Source organism: Heterodontus francisci, chromosome 2 (assembly GCF_036365525.1).
Source record: "Heterodontus francisci isolate sHetFra1 chromosome 2, sHetFra1.hap1, whole genome shotgun sequence".
NCBI lineage: Eukaryota > Metazoa > Chordata > Chondrichthyes > Heterodontiformes > Heterodontidae > Heterodontus > Heterodontus francisci.
The window spans coordinates 40266714-40283516 of NC_090372.1; the positions used below are offsets into that span (position 1 = coordinate 40266714).

Sequence of the window (16803 nt, forward strand, 5' to 3'; positions counted from 1 at the left end):
GGATCGGTGACAGAGGTAGCTTTCAAGGATCATCTTTGAGCAGACGAGTGAGGCAGAGTTTTAGGGAGGGAATTCCAAAGCTTAAAGCCGTGACAGCTGAAGGTACAACTGCCAGTTGTAGAGCGAAGGAAGTGGGCGGTGGGGGGGGTGGTTGCGGGGTAGGTGGATGCACAAGAGGCCCAAATTGGAAGAATACAGCGTTCTTGGAGGATTGTAAGGCTGGAGGTTGAGGGGTGGAGACGGCGAGGTCATGGTGCTGGGATTTGAACATGAGGGCAAGCATCTTCCTTGGTAGGCCAGGAGGCAATGTAGGCCAACAAGCATGGGTAGTGGATGAGAGTAAGGATACAGGCAACAAAGTTTTGGGTGAGTTCAAGTTTGTAGAGGGTGGAAGGTGGGAGGCCGGCCAGGAGAGCATTGGAATGACTTAGTTGCTGGAAATTAATGCAGATGGCAATAGTGCTTTATCTATTTGTAAGGTGAAGATAGACAGTATTCTGAATAAACCAATATTATTACTCAGATGAAGGGAAGCAAGATGAAGGCCGCCTCCACACCCGACTAGACCCAAGGGAATTTTTAAGCTTCTTCTGTCCTGAATGGAAAATTGGGCCCTGATATCATGGGAATCCTTCCTTGAAACTAGAGACTTCATTGATTTAAGTTTTGTTCCATTAGTCTGTTATGATTTTCAAAAAGCTGTTCAAGTTTGTAGATAACTTACTTCCACTCTAGCTGGATTTGGCAGATTACTTATTTCTAAAAGGGGACTTAAAACACACAGTGATCTTCAAACAAAATTTTTTTTTTTAAAGTCCAGCAGTAGTTCTTTAATCTTGTGCCTAAATGGCAGCAGGTCAAACACCCAAGCAAGGAGAAATAAAACGATCTTATCTGTCTTTTTACTGTTGGTCTTAGATTAGTGTAAATATGTGCTCGCAACATATTTAGTTCAAAATCTTGTGAACGTAATGGTGCAGTTATGCTTTATTGCACTCTTAAAAAGACTTATTTCACATTTAAGATGCATTAACAACTCAGTTTCTTTCATAACACTTCTGCAAAAGCATTTAGTAACTAAACCTAAATAATTTCTCCTCGATGCATGTTTTTGGCTGTGATTTATTGACGTTACAGTCAAGGCTTTTAATGGCACCTATAAGTAAATTGTTTTGATTTTATTTGTATTCCTTTATAACATACAAAATATTAATTGATCAATTTTTGTTCATTAGGCATAATATCCTATTTTTTTTTAAGAAAAAGGATAGTTATGAAAGTAAGGTATTTTGCATGGAAGGAAGTTTCCAAAGCCAGCCATCATGTGATGCTCGAGGGTGGCACTGGAGGCTGGTTTGAGTCCTTACACAGTCCTTTGGTCAGAGGCATGGAGAGACTTGAGGGGAGTAAAGGGAATAAAAATAAATCATTAAAATATTGAAGGAAAACCTTTTCTTGTTACATGTTATGTACTATGTTTTCAGGATGCTAAAAGAATTCCGTCTACAGTTGCATCTCCATTGTCTACGGTAAGTGAAAACAGCTCTCCATGATTGGTAATTTAGTACCTTGGAATTGGCTATTTAGATATTCATGAAAACTGTCTTGAGACGTGATTTAATTTCCAGTTTTATTTTGAATGAACTTGTCCTAAACATGCTGTGTAAATATTATCAATTTATTCCACGAAATGCCAAATCTTCTTGTGCTTGGCAAATATTTTGTTCTGTTCAAATTGATCTTCCCTGATCTTATAAGATCAATAATGTGCATCAATTAATTGGTTAAGTATTTTTTGGCATTCTGAGGATGTGAATGGTGCTATATTAGTGTAGAACCTCAGTTACTCGGTACATTGAGAACAAAGAAAATATGTGACTCACTAGGGAAGGGGGGCAGGCAGTGTAGCAGCAATTGAAACCCATTCCACTGCTGTAAAAACGTAATTTTGGACACCAGTCCCACTTTACAGCCATTGCTAACAAGCTTACGAGGAGTTGAACATAATCTTGCTGATAGTACTCAAGCCATTGTAACTCACAAAGTACATTGTTTAAAACTGTTTAATGTTTTAAGAGTAGACAGACCTCTGTCTGCTCTCTGAATTTAATACTTTTGAATCAAAATAATATATAAACTGCCGCCTTTTTCTTTCCTGCACTCCTTATCTTAACTAATATTTTATGTCTCCTGCTACAACTCTGATCTTGCTTACATTATGAACTTTGTTTCAGTCCTTGGAGAAAAGTACTGTAGATGTGACTGGTTGGCAGTCCAAGATGAGAAAGGTAGGATATTGTGGAACCTTTATAACTTGGTAAATATGTACATTCTATTTGAAGGGGTAACTTGGGAAGTGTGCTTGAAAAGGGATCCTTTTTACAAAAAAAAGGCTCAATTCTGATAATTTAATTCTGTCAAGTTTGAAGCATTATTTGACAACAGATTGCCTATTTGTCCTTGATGGACTGGGAAGTAGTGGATGTTTTTTTGATGCAAGTGGTAGGTGAACACATTGTATAAGTTGATTCGCAGAACCCAAGCAGTAAATACAAAGTGTGTAATCCTGTATCATCATGTTCCATAATTTGGAGACATAGACAAAAAATTTAAGATGTAACGAAGACTCCCCCGCCCCCTTTCAATTTGCCATTGGTAGTTGGATTTTTTTGTTATCTCAAACAACTGCGATTCCAAATAGTAAAATGTTTCAATTTTTGTGCCATCAGATCGTGTTTAAATACCTGAAAAGCCTGCAGTGTTTGCTCTTTAAAAAGTCGAAGCACTGCACCTGTGACGAGGAATACAGCGATGGCAATAGAGGCCAAATTGGCTTAAGTAGCAGAAGAACAACACTGCCAGAGCAGCTGTTGATATATTCAGCTGCTGCTGGGTGCAAGTAGTACAATTGTCTATTCATAGTACTGAACTGTGTGTAGCACAATGAGGCAGTTCCTGCTAGGTTTGGTAAAGGGAAGAAGGGCTCGCTCTGAACTTGAGCGTACCTCTTCCTTGTCAATTTTTAATTGCTAATTATAACTTTATGTTGAGGAAATTATTTGGTCTTTTGGGTTGTTGGCAGGTCCCCCTGCCTTTTGAACTTTTGTGCGTATAACGTGGTTAGTCCTCATTTGGATACCGAGTATAGTAATTGATTTCTCTGTTTTCTTTTCCATGGGCAAGTAAATTTATTTTGAGTTGTTTTGCATTGTTGGTCAAATAACTTAAAGGGAGCTTTAGTTTAAGATAGCCCACAATTACACAAAAAATGCCAAATTAAAATTCTATTTCTATTTATTTTCAGCTGGAAACACAGGGTCCTCCAGTCCAGAAACTTCAGACACCTATAATTGTTTCTGGAGCTGCAAATAGATCCATGTTTTTCAAGCCATCTCTGACTCCTGGAGGGTTGGGTAACAGACATATTGACAGGACAGAAATTCGAAATAATGTAAGAAATAATTTTTTTTAAGTAGCTACATGTATAAAGTTTAATAGCTTTATTAGTTATATTTAGATCTATGTTTCCCATGTTCAATTGTTGCATAGAATATAAAGCACAAAAGCAGGCAGTTGACCAACCGGTCTATGCCAGCGTTTATGCTCCATTTGTACCTCCTCCTGTCCCCCCTCATCTAACTGTTATCAGCATAACCTCCTATTTCCTTCTCCCTCATATGCGTATCTAGCATCCCCTTAAATGCATCATAATTACCTCAACCACTCCCTGTGGTAGCCAGTTCCACATTCGCACCATTCTCTAGGGAAAGAATTTTCATCTGAGTTTCCTATTTGATTTCTTGGTGACAATCTTGTATACATGACCTCTAGTTTTGTACCATAAGTGGAAATGTTCTTGCTGTATCACAACCTTTCATAATTTTAAAAACCTCTAAGGTCACCCTTTAGCCTTCTCTCTTCAAGAGAAAAGAGACCCAGCCTGTTCATTCTTTTCTGATAGGTATAACCTCACAGTTCTGATGCCATTCTTGTAAATCTATTTTGCACCATCTCCAGTGCCTTTTATAATATGTCGACCAGAACTGCACACTTGTGGTCTAACCAATGTTTAATACGAGTTTAGCATAGCTTCTCTTTTTCTTTTCTATTCTATTTCTGTAGAATAACCCTAGTGCTTGGTTTGCTTTTGTTATGGCCTTACTGACCTGCTTCACAACTGTTTGTGATTTGTGTATTTGTACTAGCAGATCCCTTTGCTCCTCTACCCCATTTAGATTCTTATTTTCCAAGTAATATGTGACTTCTACTTTTCTTAGAAAAATATAATCCCTCACATTTATCTCTGTTGCAATTTATTTGCCAATTAAATGCACATTCTTTAACTTTATTAATGCTGTCTTGGAATTCATTGCAGTCTCTCTTATGGTTGGCTGCATCTCCCAATTTGCGAATTTAGAAAAAGTGTTTCCAATTCCAAAGTCTGAATCATTAATATTACTTGTGAACAATAGTGGCCCCTGCACTGATGCTTGTAGGACTGCACTCCACCTTCTGCCGCTCTGAATAGCTGTCTATTGACCAACTAGCTATCCATTCTGTTGGACCTTATTTATTTGACCTATTATGTGGTACATTATCGAAGGTCTTTCAGAAATCTAGAAATATTACATCTACTGCATTACCCTTGTCTAGTTTCTCTGTTAGCTCAATAAATTCGATGAGACTTTTGAATTTCATGTTGACTTCATTATGATGTTTTTGGTTTCTAGATGGTATTCCTATTTCCTCCTTTAGTATGGACTCCATTATTTCTCTTACTACTGATAAGCTGACCGGTCTATCTCCCTTAAATATAACTTTATACGGCATAATTAGGTATAGCATTAGTGGTCCACCAGTCCTCTGGCACTACACCTTTTTCTAACAGATTATTAAATATGTGCAATGGTGCCTTTGTTATTTCTTCCCTAGATTCTTTTAAAATGCACAAATGCAATCTGTTCGGACTCGGGGTTTATCCTCTTTGAGGTAAAGAGTAAAACTGTTAGCCTGGATTTTGTGGTCAGCAAAGCATCAGACATCTGATATCTAAGAAAACTGCCTACAAAGATCTAGCGATCATTGAGCTGTTTTCCCCTTTTCATGGTGGCAGTTTAAATATGGCACCAAGTCAAGGCGATATCTTAGCAGACATCAGCAGTGATATCAGAAAGCAGGTAAGCAGCCAATCACATTGAAGTATTCACTCACTGCAAACCAGAAAGTTAAAGGGTCTTAATATCATTCACTTTAAAGGTTTTCACATAGTGAAATAAATAAATATTACTGGATTAAGATAGAAGCTAAAATAAAAGTATCAAACTGTAAAAAATAAATCAACAACATAGAATCATAGAATCGTTACAGTGCAGAAGGAGGCCATTCGGCCCATTATGTCCGCACCCTAATGCCACTCCCCTGCCTTCTCCCCGTAACCCTGCACATTCTTCCTTTTCATATAACAGTTTAATTCCCTTTGAATGCTTCAATTGAATTTGCCTCCACCACACACTCAGGCAGTGCATTCCAGACTTTAACCACTCGCAGAGCTACTAAGTATTCCCTCATGTCGCTTTTGCTTCTCTTACCTATTACTTTAAGTCTGTGCCCTCTCGTTCTTTATCCTTTCACGATTGGGAACAGTTTCTCCCTATCTACTCTGTGCAGACCCCTCATGATTTTGAATATCTCTATCACATCACCTCTCAACCGCCTTTTCTCCAAGAAAAACAGTCCCAACTTCTCCAATCTATCTTCATAACTGAAGTTCCTCATCCCTGGAACCATTCTCATGAATCTTTTCTGCACCCTCTCTAATGCTTTCATATCCTTCATAAAGCGTGATGTCCAGAACGGGACACAATACTCCAGCTGAGGCTGAACTAGTGTCTTATACAGGTTCAACATATCCTCCTTGCTCTTGTACTCTATGCCCCTATTAATAAAGCTGAAGATACTGTATGCTTTATTAACTGCACTCTCAACCTGTCTTGCACCTTCAATGGCTTATGCACATATACACCCAGGTGCCTCTGTTCCTGCACTCCCTTTCGAATTGTATCCTTTATTTTATATTGTTTCTCTAGGTTCTTGCTACTAAAATGTCTCATTTCACATTTCTCCGCATTGAACTACAGCTGCCACCTGTCTGCCCATTCCACCAACTTGTTTATGTCCTTATGAAGTTTGCACTATCCTCCCCACAGTTCACAATACTTCCAAGTTTCTTACCATCCGCAAACTTTGAAATTGTGCCCTGTACACCAAGGTCATTAATATATATCAGGAAAAGCAAGAGTCCCAACACCGACCCCTGAGAAACTCCATTACAATGGGCACTACTATAATCCAATGGCCTCAATATCATCCTTGCCCTTAATAAAAATGATCAGTGAATCATCACTAACCTAAAATCCTGCCTTGGAAATAATTTTCATTTATATCGTGAACATCTTCCGTACTTCCCAAAGCCCAGGAAATAAGTTTTAAGAAGTTAATAGAAATGTGACAGCAAACTTGTGCACACCAAGGTTCCACAAACATCAATCATACAATAAGTGACCAGTTAACCTGGTCATGCTAGATAGATGTTAGAGAGGGCATCGACAGAACTGCCCTGCTCCTCTTCAGTTTAACATCTTGCCTGAAAGACAGCACCTCCCGCAATCTGGCACTTCCTCAGTGCAGCACTGAAATGTCAGCCTAGATAATGTGCTCAAGTCTATGGAGTGGGGCTTGAACACACAATTCTCTGACTCCGAGGCAAGAGTGCTATCACTGAGTGAGTCAAGTCTTTACTTTAACATGTGGGGTTTTCTTTTATCATTATGGAGAAGTTTGAGATTCCACAAATATAAAATTGGCTTTTCAGGGCTGATAAGGCTGTTTAACAGTTCTAATGAAGTTAGTACATTGTTAAAAACCCAGCTACACCTCATTCAACATGGTGTAACTTTTTAAAGGGTTTTTACAGAGAGACTAACAGCATAGAAGTGGAAGATTTCGTCAAACTATGACTGCAGGAGTAGGCCATTCAACCCATCGAGCCTGCTCCACCATGCAACTAGATCATGGATGATCATCTATGTCTACGCCACTTTCTCGCACTATCCCCATATCCCTTGATGTCATTGTTATCCAGAAATCCATCGATGCCCCTAGATTGCAATGCAGATTGCAGTCTGTGGAAACCTCTACAGCGCACTCTATGGGGGAGCATAGACTCACGGACAGCAACTTCTGGACTTCCATGTTGTTCTACCCATTTGGGGCTTCCAAAGTTGCTGGCAATTTCAGTGAAGCAGTGATGACAAGCTGTGAGCTTTACTGTTATTACCACTGCAAAATCTATGCCCTTAAGTTTTTTTGATTATTGACTCATTTATTTAATAATTTCCTCTTCATTTTTAATGCGTTATATAATTTCTAATCATATCTTCCATTGTCATGTCTACTTGATCCATCTCCTTGGTAAATACTGAAGCGAAATAATTATTTCTGCCATTTTGCCATCGCTGCCTGTAAATATATCCTGATTGTTCCTTAATGCCTCTTCCCATTTTGTCTTTCCTCTGCGCCTGTAGAATGTTTTATTATTTTTTCCTTGATTTAATTTCATAGTTCCCCTTTGCATTCCTAATTATGTGCTTTTTTTGTTGTAAGCTATATCAGCAAATATGATAAAGTGCGGTAGTTGGAAATCGATGACTTGTGATCGAAAAGCTCTTGCTATTTAAAGTTAGTGTTGCTGACTTGCCCTGTAACTAAATCTTTTCTTTACTGCTAGTTACTAGTTAAATAAAACAATATCTTCCTCCGCCACCTCTTCCTTTAGTTGAGATCAAGTTCGGGAATCTGGTTGATATTTGAACTGTTAATATCTTTGTACTTCAGTTGGATAGTGTGGTTCCTGACATACGTGAATAAATGTTATGTCTCTGAAGTTGACCAAGTGGCACTAGTGATAAAATTGAGATTTATTTTAACTTGCTGTCTTTAATTTGGGGAATTGCAGATTTTTAGCTTTAACTTTATTGTTTGATGTGTGCACATAAAATTGCTTAAGTTTAGTTGGAATCTTGAATGTACACGTTCTGTACCTGAGGCTTCATACGTAATGTAGAGATTATCATTTTTAAAAAACAGTTTTCTTCTATCTGGGTCTTGCAGCATGCACCAATGTATAGCAGCTAATTGTCCTGGTCTAAGGGCTCTGGTACCCAGTACCTTAATGTTGGAAGGTGTGCCATGGAACAGTTTTTCTTTTTTCTTATGGGTAAATGCCTGGCCTCTGCTCTGTGTTTTGCTGTTGTTGGACATGGAGATTAACAGATACCCCGTGCCCTAAAGGCATCATATGTCTAAAGGGCTTGTGTTTCAAGACTGGTTGGGGAAGAGAAGAATTGAACCTTGTATATTCCTGGTATTTCTGCATTGTCATAAACTGTCTTGAGATCAAAATGTCTGAAGCTGCTGTTCCTGCAATGTGGAATTGGACTCAGAAATCATTAAGGAATGGGAAAATTCTGAAGTGTAAACCAAATTGGCAAAATGTTTAAAATGCATTTTTACATTATATCTATAGTCTTGTGAAAATGGCTTTTCAAATAGTTCAGTGATACTGCTTTGAATTTGTTTTCCCTCTTGCCCCTTCCCTTTGGAGGCTCCTGGGCTATGTGTCTTAACTGGTTGCCTGCTTCCATAATCTTACCTGTATTTTATATTTGGCAGAGCAAAGACCAAACAGGACGACTTCTGTCCTATGCGGTGACCAACATCTGCTACGCCTGACCCCATACCAGCACAACTAAAATTGGAAAAATCGTAGAATCCTATCATGCCAAAACTTTGAAATTGTATTCCCTATAACCAAGTCCACATCATTTTATATAAAACAACTTGCATTTGTATAGCACCAATGGTGGAATGGTTAAAATCAGGAATTCTTAAGAGGTCAGATTGGCAGAATGCAGAGAATCAAGGAGGGGTTGGAGGACCGAAGTAGATTACAGAAATAATGAGGCCATGGAGGGATTTGAAACAAGGATGAGAATTCTAAAATTGGGGTGTTGCTTCACTGGGAGTCAGTGTTGGCCAACAAGCACAGGGATGATGGGTCAGCGGGACTTTAAATAACCAAGTTTGTAGGAGGCCAACCAGAAGTGCATTGAAGTAATTCAAGCCCAGGATTTCAAAAGCGTGGCAGAAGTTTTCCACAGCATATAAGCTGAGACAAGGGTAGAGTCGGGCGATGTTATAAAGGTGGAAATAGGCGGTCTTAGTGATGGTGTGAATGTATAGTAGAAAGCTCATCTCGTGCTCATATATAACCTCAAGGTTGTGAACAGTCTGATTATTGCCAAGAAGAACGATGGAGTCAGTTGTGAGGGAGCGGAGTTTGGGACTGAAGACAATGGCTTCTGCCTTCCCATTATTTATTTGGATAAAATTTCTGCTCATCCAATACTGGTTATCAGACAAGCAGTCAGACAATTTAGAGACAGGAGGGGTCAAGAGAAGTGAAGGAAAGGTGGAGCTCGGTATTGTCAGCGTACGTGTGGAAACTGGCACTGTGATTTCAGGTGGTGTCACTGAGGGATGGAATTTAGATGAGGAAGAGGAGGGGGTTAAGGCTGAATCCTTGGAAGACACCAGAGATAAACAGTGTGCGGGAGCAAGGAGAAAAGCCATTGCAGACAATTTTCTGGCTACGACAGGATAGAAAAGAATGAAACCAGGCAACTGCAATCCTTGCCAGCTCAATGACGGTGGAGAGGTGTTGGAGCAGAATTTCGTGGCCAACGTGTCAAAGGGTGCAGATAGGTCAAGGAGAATGTGGAGGGAAAATTTATCTTTTTTAGTCAGCTGGGATGTTTCGGTACCATGGCAGGGCTAGAGACCTGATTGCAGGGATTCAGACAAGAAATTGAGAGGAAAATGGGCATGAATTTGGGAGGCAATAACACGTTCAAGAAAGAGGTTAGCGATGTAGCGGTAGTTTGCAAGGATGGAGGAGGCAATGTCGGCAGATTTGAAGGAGAGAGGACAATATGTGAGGAGAGCAAACAGTTAATAATTTAAGCTAACATAGGAGCCATAGGAATGGAAATTGAGTGATCGGCAGTTTAGTAGGAATGTCTAGAGAGCAAGAGGTGAGTCTCATCGATATGATGAGCTCGGAGCTGACATGAGAAATAGTGGAGAAAGCTGTGAATTCAGGATTAGGGCAAGGGGGAACTTAGAAGTTTGGACTGGTGGGCTACGGGAAGAGAGGGCAGCAGCAGAGACAGTTGAATGGATTGTCTGAATCTTTGTACCAAAGAAGTCCATTAGCTCAACACACTTACTGGAGGAGGTATGGGAGCGCCGGGTTAAGAAGACAGTTAATGGTGGAGAAGAGCAGCATGGCGTTACCTTTGATGGGCAATTTTAGTGATGGAGAGCATAGTCTGGTAATACTTTGTGACCTAGCCAGATCTGGCAATGAATGGTTAAACCAGTTGTTGTGAAAGACAGTCATGTCTCCCTTGGATTTAAGGAGTGGAAATGAGAGGTACACCAGAGAGAGCAAATAGGGTTGGAAAAACTAATAATTCTAACGGGGACATGGGCATCAATGGTGCTGGAGAGGATATGATTTAGTAAATCAATAGTTGCTGAGATGCTATGATGAATTAAAGGCCAAAGGATTGATAGTTGGGAATTTGGAAGTGCAGAGGGAGCACCATAGAAAGGTTACAGCGCAGAAGGAGGCTGTTGTGCCCGTGCCAGAACTCTGCAAGAACAGCTCACCTAGTCCCACTCCCCTGCCTTTTCCCCTTGGCCCTGCAAATTGTTTCCCTTCAGATAATTATCCAGTTCTCTTCTGAAGGCCTTTATTAAATCAGCCTGCACCATACTCTCAGGCAGTGCAATCCAGATCCAAACCACTTGCTGCATAAAAAAATATTTCTGCATGTCGCTGTTGCATCTTTTTCCAATCACTTTAAATCCGTGTCAGTGGTTCTGGATCCTTTGGCCAATGGGAACGGTTTCTCCCTATCTACTCTGTCCAAACCCTCATTATTTTGAACATCTGTATCAAAGCTCCTCTTAATCTTCCCTTCTCCAAGGAGACAAGACCCAGCTTCTCCAACCCTATCCACTTAACGGAAGTTGTTCATCCCTAGAACCATTCTCGTGAATCTTTTCTGCACCCTCTCTGATAGCTTAACATCCTTTTGAAAGTGTGATGCCCAGCACTACACAATACTGTAGTTGAGGCCAAACCAGTGTCTTATATAAGTTTATCATAACATCCTTGTTTTTGTACTCTGTGCCCCTATTTATAAAACCCAGGATTCCATATGCTTTATTAACTGCTTTCTTAACCTGCCCTGCAACCTTTAATGATTTGTTCACTTATACCCTCAGGTCCCTCACTCCTGCACCCCCTTTGGAATTGTACCCTTCAATTTATATTGCCTCTCTTCGTTCTTCCTACCAAAATGAATCACTTCACACTCCTCTGCATTAAATTTCATCTGCCACTTTTCCACCCATTTCACCAGCCTGTCTAAAACCTTCTTGAAATTTATCACTATCCTCCCCACAGTTCACAATGCTTCCAAGTTTTGTGTCATTCACAAATTTTGAAATTGTGCCATGTACACCCAAGTCTAGGCAATTAATATAGATCAAGAAAAGCAAGGATCCCAACCCCTGGAGGGCCCCTCTATATACCTTCCTCCAGTCTGAAAAATAACCGTTCACAGCTACTCTGTTTCCTGTCACTCAGCTAATTTTGTATCCATGCTTCTACTGTCCTGTTAGTGACTTGAGTTTTTTCTAAGGTTGGACACAAAGAAGTGGGCTTGACAGGGGAATGTGAATAGTGTGTGATACAAGGAAATGATCAGAGATTGCCTTATCAGTGATAATGAAAGGGGTAGCGAGGCCGCATGAGATGGCAAGATCGAGGGTGACCATGTGTGGGTAGGACAGTTTATATAAAGGGAAAGATTTAGGAAGGAAAGGAAGGCAGTAGTAAACTCGGAGGAGAGGGAACAAGAAGATTTGAGATGGAGGTTGAAATCATGAAGGATGAGAAGCCGCTCAGTGCAGAAGCAGAGGGAAAATAAGAGCAATGAACCTAATATTTACCCCTGGACCCCCACTGCATACTTCTCTTCAGTCAGAAAAGCAACCATTCGCACTGCTGTCTGCCTTCTAACTCTTAAATCAATTACGTTGGTACTTTTTTTTTACTGTTTAGGGTACTTCAGCTTTAAATGAGTATCAGATTTTGTAAGCTGACAAATTTTACTTATGATTTGACTTAAAAAAATTAAATTGTGTAATCTAAACAAGTGCATCCAAGGGATTATGTACATAAAATTAGGTCTGTGTATTAAATTTCAATCTCTCTGTGATTTCAGAGAGCGAGGGAGAAGTCACCTGTGCCTGAAATTAGGCTTCAAGCAACAAAAAGGTATGTTGCCTGCAATACTATTAGCATTGAATTACTTTCAGACAGGAATTTTAAAATCCTGTGTCATTAATTAAATCAGCTTTTCTAAGGCACTCTCCCTTTTTATTTGCATTACAGTGATAGCAGCTGTTCGTATCAAGTAGTTGGTTCTCATGCAACCAATGGTCTCACATCTGGGGGAGGTGGAGGAAAAATGAAGAGAGATAAAGGGCATTACTCATCCAGAGGTGCACAGGAGGTTAGAGTAAATTTTCTTCTAATTCTCTCACTACTTATTGCTTGCTAGTGCTTCAAACATCAGCACTGAATTTTTATCCAGGCATTCTGAGAACTAACTGTTACACTATTGACCTTTCACTTTATACAGTATTCATTACATATGGTATTAGAAGAAATGTTGGGTTGATTATTCTACATAGATTTTTCCACTTTTTTGAAGTTTGTGAATGACATGGGATTTTTTTCTATTTCCATACTTAACCTGTCCTACTGCACAGTTTATTGGTGGACATCTAAAACAAGGAAATTATAAACATTGAAGAGAATTATGTTGTACTAAAGCTTGTGGGTTTGTCATAGAATATTCAAATGAATAAATCTGAATGGGGAAGACAGCGGGAAAACTTTGTAATAAAAGGTGCACTTTGGTGCTGTTTATAGCTATTGGTTAAATTTGCAGGTATGACTGCTGAAATGTGGAAATGAAGAGTGTGTCATTCACAAATCTCAGAAAGGACAGAAAAATCCTTCAGTGGTGATTGTACTGTTAAAATTACACTGAGAAAAAAGCATTACAAAAGGCTAGATTATGTAATATTTTCTAATAACCACAGCTCCATTTGTCAAATCAAGCTGGTAATGCTTTGTGAAAAGATGTAAAACTGCTCCATGTAGGATCTTTCCTTTCTTACTCCTTCCTACACATAGAAATGTATGTGTTCTCCTGTTTTTAGGAAAGGACTTCGGAATGAGGCACTGGATTGGGGAGTAGCTGATGTGGCTGTAGTTTGATGTACATTCTAAAAGGGACAGGTTCTCAGTAGTCTGTCTCACTTTTCACTCCCTGTTTGATGTATTAATTTTTACAAAGATAGGTAATTTACCATCGGCTGAGTCTAATATCACTTAAAGGATACATGGATATGGCTTATAAGGCAGTAACCTAATTAGAGTTCAGGTGAATGATTCCAATGTTAATAATCCCTGGAGTATAAAAGTATTGAGACTGTGGACTCCCTGATGCCTTGCCCATTTTGTATTCAAGTGAAATTCCCTCAATAAATTATTTCTTCTTAGCAACTTATATTTTGGGGAATCAACTGTTTTAAGAGGACTTGGTCTGGCTCTGTTTACATGTTCACAATGAACAAAGAAATGAAAATCAAACAGTGGCAAAAAGTGATTCTAAAATATAAAACAAAAGGAATATTATCAAGAAAATATGAGCAGAAAGGGAACATGACCTGGAACTGTGGAGCAGCATTGAGTTGGGTCCGAAACCGGAGAAAACAGCAGGTGTGTCCAGACTCCATTTGGCAGAATCCTGAGCCTTTCAAGCAGTACTACAAGTATAACAGCAACTAATTTATATTTATCTAGCAGCTTTAACGTAGTAAAACATCAGGAGGCGCTTCAGAGAAGCTTTATCAAACTAAATTTGACACAGAGCCACATAAGGAAATATTAGGTCAGATGGCCAAAAGCTTGGTCCAAGAGGTAAGTTTTGAGGAGCTACTTAAAGGAGGAGAGAGAGGCAGAAAAGTTTAAGGAATAAATTCCATGAGATTTGAAACGATGAGACTTGAAAGCAGGGCGCTGCTTAACTGAGAGTCAGCAAGCACAGGGCTGATGGGTGAACAGGACTTGGTGTGAGTTAGGACATGGGCAGCAGAGTTTTGGATGACCTTAAATTTACAGAGAATGTGGGAGGCCAGGGGAGAGTTGGAACAGTCAAGTATAGAGCTAACGACATGAATGAGGGCATTAGCAGCAGATGAGTTGAGGTAGGGGTAGTGTGGGGAAATTTTAGAGGTGGAAATAGGCGGTCTTAGCGCAAATATGTGGTCAGAACATACGAATTAGGAGCAAGAGTAGGCCATTCGAGTCTGCGCCGCCATTCAATAAGTTCATTGCTGAACTGATTACTCCACATTTCCACCTACCCCCGATAATCTTCCACCCTCTTGCTTATCAAGAAGCTATCTACCTCTGCCTTAAAAATGTTTCAAGACTCTGCTTCCACCGCCTTTTGAGGAAGAGAGTTCCAAAGAGACTCAACCCTCTGAGCGAAAAGACTTTATCCTCATCTCTGTCTGAAATGGGCGACCCGTTATTTTTAAATAGTGACCTCAAGGTCTTGATTCCCCCACAAAAAGAAACATCCTTTCCACATCCACCCTGTCAAGACCCCTCAGAATCTTATATGTTTCAATTAAGTCGCCTCTTACTCTTCTTAACACCAGCGGATACAAGCCTAGCCTGTCCAACCTTTCCTCATCAGACAAACTGCCCGTTCCAGGGAGTCGTCTAGTAAACCTTCTCTGAATTACTTCCAATGCATTTATATCCTTCCTTAAATAAGGAGACCAGTACTCCAGATGTGGTCTCGCCAATGCTCTGTATAACTGAACAATAACCTCCCTACTTTTGTATTCAATTTCTCTCACAATAAACTATAACATTCCATTAGCTTTCCTGCTTGCTGTACCTGCATACTAACCTTTTGTGATTCATGCACTAGGACACCTAAATCCCTCTGCATCTCTCAGCTCTACAATGTCTCGCCATTTAGATAGTATGCTTTTTTTATTCTTTTGCCCAAATGGACAATTTCACATTTTCCCACATTATACTCCCATTGGCCAGACCTTTGTCCACTCACTTAACCTATCTATAATACCTTTGTAGCCTCCTTATGTCCTCTTCACAACTAAGGAACTCATCTTGAGGTCAAATATGACACCAACTGACACCAGTCTGCAAACAGACTGATTTAGTATCAGACTTTAGCCAAGGAAAGGGATAGAGTCGATAGCTAGGGAACGGAGTTTGGAGCGGAGCCCAAAGCCAATGGCTTCGGTCTTCCTGATAGTTGAAGGAAATTTCTGCTTATCCAGTACTGGATTTTGGACAAACAGTCTAACAGTTTAGAGACATTGGAGGGGTTAAGTGAGGTAGTCGTGATGTGGAGCTGGTTGTCATCAGTGTACACGTGGAAATTGACCCTCTTTTCAGATGATGTCACAAAGGGACAGCATGTGGATGAGACATAGGGTGGGGTAGGGGTCCCAAAGATAGATCCTTGGACACCAGACGTAACAGTGCGGGAACAAGAGACGTCATTGCAGGTCATCCTCTGGCTCGAGCTGAAAAGATAAGAATGAACCAGGTGAGTACATTCCCACCCAGCTGGATGGCAGTAGAGGGTCTCTGGAGGAGGATGGTATGACAGAACAAGGATGGCATGACAGAACAAGGAGGGGTAGCTTACTTTTTTCACAGTCACATAGGTTATCATTTGTGACTTTGAAAATGGTTTTGGTACTGTCGCCCACAAAGTACCAAAATCCAGGTCTTGCAATAAAGTCCCTCAAGTTAGCAACACTGCTGTTTCATGATATAAGTTGCTTTGAGCCAATAAAATTGCAACCCTTAATTAATTTCCTGTCTCTTGTTTTATGCGGCATGTACAGTGCATTATAGATGACATTGCTAACATTTTTGAGGTGCATGTTTATTTGCCATTTATATAGAAGTGATGCAGTATGTTTAATTGCCAAATTGCATTTGTGCTGTATATTAGAGCTATAACTTACAAATTATGCCCTCTGCAGGTACCGGCGCCAGCCCCAGAACTGCCAGAAGTTTCTTTACCAATTAAAAGTACAGCATTGCCTACCTTCAACTTTAACTCCCCTTCTTCTACTGTATCGCCTGTAAGGCCTACTGTAACAAAATCTTTTTCTGACAAGGTATAGTGCTGTTGCATATTGGATTTATGTTTGCCTAGTTTTTCCTTATTTTTTCATGAGTTATGTGCCCATTGCTGAGGCACTAAATGAGAACTTTGCACTTGTCTTTAACAAGTAAGAAGATGCTGCCAAAGTTATAGTGAAAGAGGGAGGTAGTTGAGACACTGGGTGGGTTGAAAATTGATGAAGAGGATATTAGAAGGGCTGGCTGTACTTAAAGTTGATAAGTCATCAGGACTGGATCGATGCATCTGAGGATATTGAGAGAAGTAAGGGTGGAAATTGTGGAGGCATTGGCCATAATCTTACAGTCTTCCTTAAATACAGGGGTGGTGTTAGCGGACTGGAGAATTGCAAATGTTA

The 16803-nt window shown here is 40.0% G+C and overlaps 1 protein-coding gene across 1 annotated transcript in view; it reads left to right on the top strand.

Moving 5' to 3' along the window:
• Positions 1-16803, top strand: part of nup153 (nucleoporin 153) — an 81439-nt gene that overhangs the window by 35240 nt on the left and 29396 nt on the right. The window contains exons 7-12 of the mRNA XM_068057213.1: positions 1485-1529; positions 2235-2288; positions 3305-3451; positions 12417-12469; positions 12587-12707; positions 16303-16440. Of these exons, the coding sequence (XP_067913314.1) occupies positions 1485-1529; positions 2235-2288; positions 3305-3451; positions 12417-12469; positions 12587-12707; positions 16303-16440 (558 nt within the window). The remainder of the gene's footprint in view (positions 1-1484; positions 1530-2234; positions 2289-3304; positions 3452-12416; positions 12470-12586; positions 12708-16302; positions 16441-16803) is intronic.